General features: G+C 35.2%; 1 protein-coding gene across 1 annotated transcript; it reads right to left on the bottom strand.

The window, feature by feature from the left end:
• Positions 1-1,262: 1,262 nt before the first annotated feature.
• On the bottom strand, positions 1,263-2,210 carry LOC106974547 (olfactory receptor 2W3-like). Its single transcript, XM_015071801.3, has one exon. The coding sequence runs from the start codon at positions 2,208-2,210 to the stop codon at positions 1,263-1,265; it is 948 nt and encodes a 315-aa protein (XP_014927287.3).
• Between the last annotated feature and the right edge of the window lie 4,208 nt (positions 2,211-6,418).

The following is a 6,418-nucleotide window of genomic DNA, read 5'->3' as shown; positions in this document are numbered from 1 at the left end:
CCTTAGTCTGTAACATTACCTGTAAGATTCTTCATGCTCTGGCCCTCTCTGTCTACCTCTTTGATTCTATCTCCACTATTATCTCTCTAGAACCCCACTCCATGAACAATGACCATTCTTCTGACTCAAAGTATGCCAAGCCTCCTCTTACATGGCAAAATTTAAATTTAACATCCCTTCTTCTGGAATGATTGTGACAGGTCTTCATTTTCATCCTCTGGATGTGACTAAAATAGTATTTCCATAGAGACCTTCCCAGAACATTCCACCTTTCCCAACTTCTTGATTACTTCCCATGATATCAATATAAATGTCAATATATATGTATACATATTTTTAATTTTATTTACATTATCACTCAATGAAAGCTTTATTCTTTGTCATTTATTGTCACCAGCATAGATATTAATAGTTAAATTTCACAAAATCAGGATCGTGTCAGTCTTTTCTTTTTAGTGTTATTTATTTACTTATTATTTTGAGAGAGAGAAGAGAGGGAGCAGGGAGGAGCAAAGAGAAAGGGACAGAGAGATTCCCAACTATGCTCCATGTTGTCAGTGCAGAGCCCAGCACAGGGCTTGGTCTCACAAAGTAGCCATGAGATCATGACCTGAGCTGAAATCAAAAGCCAGACGCTTAACTGACTCAGCCACCCAGGCACCCCAAGGGACCTTGTCAGTTTTGATCAAAGCTTTAATCCAGTACCTAGAACAGTGCCTGCAATACAAAAGCCATTCAATAATTGCTATTGAATCATTAAATAGATAATAAGGAATATTAGGTACATTTTTCTGTGAGAGTGTTTTGTTGTTTTTGTTGCTTTTGTTGTAGGACAATGATAGTGAAATATAAATTATTATCCATGTTGACAGATCTTATCAAAATTTGTAAAGGTGAATGATTATAATAAAATATTCAATATTCTATAATGGTTACACATTTCAGAAAGTCTGGGTAAAAGAAATTTCAATTTTCTCTCTTTCCTTTCTAGACTGACTAGAAAACATGGCTCTGTTTTTTAGTATAGTATGTTAACCATCTAGATATTTGTACATTAGTAATGGTCAACAGATATTCCTTGAGAATAACCATTTTTGAATATTATAATTTATATACTCCTGCATGACTTGCACAAAAGAAAACTAAAGATGGACCATAAACTCTGTGATGAAATATTCCCAAACTCTAGCAGATGGTAGTAATGCAAGATCAATATAGTGTAGGATATTAACATAAGAAATCATTGCTATCATTGTGTTAGGTTATAATCTCTTCCTTAAAGACGGATTTCCCAAAACTAATCTTCTCAGTGCCCCCTTCACCTCTTTGTTTCTGAAGGTATAGATCATGGGGTTCAGGAGCGGTGTGACAATGTTGTAAAAAAGAGTGAGAAACTTTCCCTGGTCCTTGGAGGAGCTGGTTCCTGGTTGCATGTACATGTAGATGATGTTTCCATAGAAAAGGGAGACCACTGTGAGATGGGAGCCACAGGTGTTGAAGACTTTGTGCCTCCCTGAGGATGACTGGATACTTAACACAGCCCTCACGATGTAGCCATAGGATATCAGGATAAACACCAGAGGTGACAGAACAATGCCCACTGCCAGGATAAAGGCAATGCCTTCAATTGCAGCTGTATTGACACAGGCCATCCGAATCAGGGCAGGCATCTCACACAGGAAGTGGTCTACTTTGCAATATCCACAGCGGGGTAGCCACAGAGTCATTGGAGACATAATCAAAGAGTTGGCCACACCACAGCCCCAAGCAAGGGACACTAAGCCCATGCAGAGATGCGGATTCATGATCACCAGGTAGTGCAGGGGTTTGCAGACTGCAACAAACCGGTCATATGCCATGACAGCCAGGAGCAAGCACTCCACACCACCCAGACCCAGAAACAGGAAGAGCTGGATGGCACAGCCTGTGTAACTGATGGTCTTGTCATGGCCATTCAGGTTATAGAGCAGCTGAGGAATGGAACTGGTGGTGAAACTGAGGTCCAGGAAAGATAGGTGGGTGAGGAAGAAGTACATAGGAGTGTGGAGGTGGGGGTCCAGCCGGGACACCAGGATGATGGTGGTGTTGCCCATAAGAGTCAGGAGGTATGCAATCAAGATGACCACAAAGAGGATCCTCTCGAGATGGGGACGGTCAGAAAACCCCAAAAGGATGAAATTTCCCTGAGTGCTGTCATTTGTTCCATCCATCTCTACTGTACCTCAGGAGAATGGGAAATTGGGGGAAAAAGTATTTCACAGCCATTAGCCACTCTTTATGCCACAATCTTTGAAACTTATAATAAAAGCCTGTGTGCATATCTGTGTGCATATCTTAAAACCTTAAAAAGTAGAAACAACTAGATGGAAAGTTTTATAATTGTCATCAGTAATCTATTCAAAACAGAACATAAAACTTGAATACCATTTTTAAAAATACAAAATATTTGATGAAAATTAAGAAATAAGTATTATTAATTAGAAAAAAGAATAAAGAGTAAACTGACATGTACTACAGACATTTTCCTGAAAATGGACAATATCTTTAGAATATGTAAGTATCTCATAAAACTTTAATAAGATAGTTTTTTTTTTAATAGAAAATTTGTGCATTCTTCCTCTAGTTCTTAAATATACTGATCCAGGCTATATGTGAACAAGCAAGACATGTCCATTTGTACTGCCCCTTATTCTAGGTAGAAAGTCGTGATATCATCCTAAGAGAAATTCATTTTCTTTCCTTTTCAGTGAATACATTTTCTGAATATTCCTGAAGCTGCTTCAAAGTGGTTGATAACAATTGGCAGTCATTGATTCCTGTGAAATTTCACCTTTCCCCAAATATATATCCCTAATATGTCAGGTTTGAGAGAGCATATGTTAGGTTCTCTGGTTCTTATGATCTTTAATTACCAGGACCAGATGTGAATTTATCCACCTATTAGATACTACCAGAGATCATGATGTCAGTTGTCCTCTATGATCAATCTTTTAGAAGTTGAATATCTAACCTAGTCATGCCCAGATATCATACTTTTCACAAGGTAATACAGTGCCTTGTGTATTTACTTCTCTTGAATCACCCCCGCTCTCCATTCCAAATCCAGTTTTTGAAGATGTAAATGATTATATCACATTCATATTACAACTCCAATCACTGGTATTTGCCCTGTATTCCCATTCCCTCACATTTTCTGTCACCTGAAAATGTCTTTCTACTTTCTATTCATATCTTCGTGTATCACTTAATCTCAAGTTTAATTCACCCTATTTCTGCAGATCATTTTCTGTGATTCACATGTTAATTAGGTTTTTTTTTTGCAATAGTTTAATAAATTCCCAGTGGTTCCAGCAGATATATTTAACCCTATTTTTTTAGAATTTGGGAAAAGTTAGATAAAATTTTATTACACAAATTCATGACAAACTAAGTGAAATAACTATTAAAATATGCCTTCCTTATTTTTTGTTTTTTCCTTCGTTAGTGATTACTGTTGTTTTGTATATCAGAGTGAAATGAAAGGTTAAGTCCTTGAAAAAAAATGGGGAAATTGCTCTTTTATTCCTCTTTTCTTTCTTATCACTGTTAATTTTGTCCACGCTGGAAAAATCTTTTATTTTCATTTTTATTTTTTCTGGTTTCCTATTGTTTGTGCCATTTGGTTACAAACCACCATTTCCTAAGACTTGGCCATTTGCCAAAAGTGGTAGTAGATCAGACCCCAGTTAATTAAAACACTATCTTTAAATGTCATATAGGTTAAAGTGATTTTCTTTAAATCATCATTAAAAAAAAACCTAATCTCAAATTTTTATATAAAATAGAATTTTAAACTCCACATTACTAATATTTAACAAGAAAATACTTGAAGAAAATAAAAATAAGTAAATAAAGTAAGTTAATAAATAAACAAATAGGTGTGCCTGGGTGGCTCAGTGAATTGAGCATCAACTTTTGATTTATGTTCAGGTCATGATCCAAGGGGTGTGGGATCAACCCTGCATGGGATCCCGCACAGAGAGTGAAATGTACTTAAGATTCTCTCTGTCTCTCCCTCTGCCCCTCTCTCCCACTCATGCTATCTCAAATAAATAAATGAATAAATGAATGAATGAATGAATGAATAAATAAAATGCATTTTATTTATTTTGAGGACATAAAATCTTTTGGTGTCCAAAGAATAAAACTATAGAAGAATGACAGAATGACCACAAAGAGGATCCTCTCAAGATGGGGACAGTCAGAAAACCCCAATTATAATAATTGTTAATAGTTTAACAATTATTAAAATTGTTAATAATTTGTATTTAAGAATATCACCTAATTCCCTGTTTAATCACAATGTGTATAATTGTTTACTCTGTCTACTCATGCATTTAACCCTGGCTTTGGCTTTATGTCCATTGACCTCTTCCTCCTTTCTTTCCCTCCACCTTCAATTCTTCCTCTTCTTAAATTTCCCATAGCTTTGTTAGTGATCTTTAGTCACTCTTTTAAATTATCCCTCTCTTCCCAAAAAGTTTAAATATTTTCTTTACTTATCTATTGAATACTCTACAAATCTAGCTTGGTTTTCAAAAGCCCTACAATTTGCACTAACTTATTTTTAAACTTAATTCCTTAACAGTATCCTAGGTATCTCCTGTCTCCCAGTTACTACTCTGGAGTTAAATATTGTACAAACTCTGTGGCATGTATGTTTTTATATCTATGTATAATTTCCTTATCTGGTTTATCACTACTGGACAATTTCATCACATATTTTTTTCAAGATTCAACTGTTGTCTGTGAATCTCCAATTTATATATTTATGTATTCATATACATAGTTATATATCTATTTATTATATGTAGTTATACATATCATACATAGTTATTATATACATACACAATTAAGTTATACTATAAAATATAATCACTTTGTGCCAGGAAACTTAGTTATTTGGACTACATTGTGAATGTCACAGTTATCTTTATACATGTAATATAAAAAAATGCTGTATTTCACTGCTGTTTATAGAACATAATTAGCTTGGTGGCAGTGACAGAAGTGGGTTCCTGGTGCCTGATTACCCATAATATCAATAAAATGTTTTGATTGTACATTCATATTACTTTAGCTTTCAATTTTAGCACCTCAGTTTTTGTCTTTCCCACATCCAAATTTTGTACTACAGCCAGTTACTATATCATGACTTGGTCTTGAATGATAAAATGACTTTCTATGTTATGCCTGGTTTTGTCCTTGCTGTTTTTCCTTCACAAATTCTGTCACCTAGGAATGCCTTTCTGCTTTCTCTCCTTACTTTTGCCTATCAGTTAATTTCAAGTTTAATTCATACTATTTCTTCAGGTCATTTTCTTTGATTAACTTACTGCAGTTAAAAATCTTCTGTATTGAGTGCATCTGGGTGGCTCAGTTGGTTAAGCGTCTGTCTCTTAATATTGGCTCAGGATTCGTGAGATCTGCTTGGGATTCTTCCCTCTCTCTCTGCCCTCCAACCCCTGCTCTCTTTCTTCTCTCTTTCTCAAAAATAAATAAACAAACTTTAAAAATATCTTCTTTACTCTATGGGTCACTGATGTGGCTATGTTTTACTCATTCTATTTTGTATGATTTTTCATATGCATACCTGTTATTTTATTTGAAGTATAATTCAATATTTATTTTATGTAGTGTATTTTATAAGATAATCCCAATAGAAATAAATTATAATTACACAATTTTATATCTATTTGAATTGGCCAGTGTGTGCCATGTGCTAATTTCCACGTATGTCCTGACATCATTAAATTAACTTCTCTAAGAACCAAGTTGGTGCTTCTCTATTTGTGTGTGTGTATCTGTACCTTCTGAAGTATTTCAAAGAATGTTGTGAATTAGAAAACTAATGGACACTCTGAGAACTGAACAAAGTGTCAGAAGAAATACAATATGCAGATCCTTACTATTTTTGGTGGCATATTGCCAAGTGTAGAATCAAAGAAGCTAAAGTTGTCTGTTTATAGATGGTTTAACTCCAGCAAATTACTCTGGTTTGTGATTTCTACCTGCCATTTATCTTCTTGATCTTTTCCCCAGAAGAGGTCCAGCTTAAAACTGGTGGGTTGTGGGTGACTCTACTCAATGTCATAAATCATGAGAGCAATTCATGGGAGAGAGAGATAAGGGGAATACCTTCTGAGCTTTGTCCTTTCCTATGTAACTCCAAAGGACCTAAACTGCGTTATAGAAAGGTTTTTATGGAGATGACATGATCATTACTCTGGAGAGAAGCCTGGGAAACATTGCAGAGAGGATGTAGAATAATAGGGATTTTAATGCCTCAGGAGACTTCAAATTCCCCGGAATCATTAGTGTATAAATTGGAAGGTTCAGAAGCAGAAGTCACAAGGGGAAATCAATCATACTTCTGTGC

The sequence above is a fragment of the Acinonyx jubatus genome, chromosome A1 (assembly GCF_027475565.1).
Source record: "Acinonyx jubatus isolate Ajub_Pintada_27869175 chromosome A1, VMU_Ajub_asm_v1.0, whole genome shotgun sequence".
NCBI lineage: Eukaryota > Metazoa > Chordata > Mammalia > Carnivora > Felidae > Acinonyx > Acinonyx jubatus.
Note: the sequence above shows the minus strand (reverse complement) of the source record. Positions and strands in the feature narration are given on the sequence as shown.

What these genes read in the sequence shown, in the direction of transcription:
- LOC106974547 (XM_015071801.3), bottom strand. Translation starts at nt 2,210, where the DNA reads ATGGATGGAACAAATGACAGCACTCAGGGAAATTTCATCCTTTTGGGG.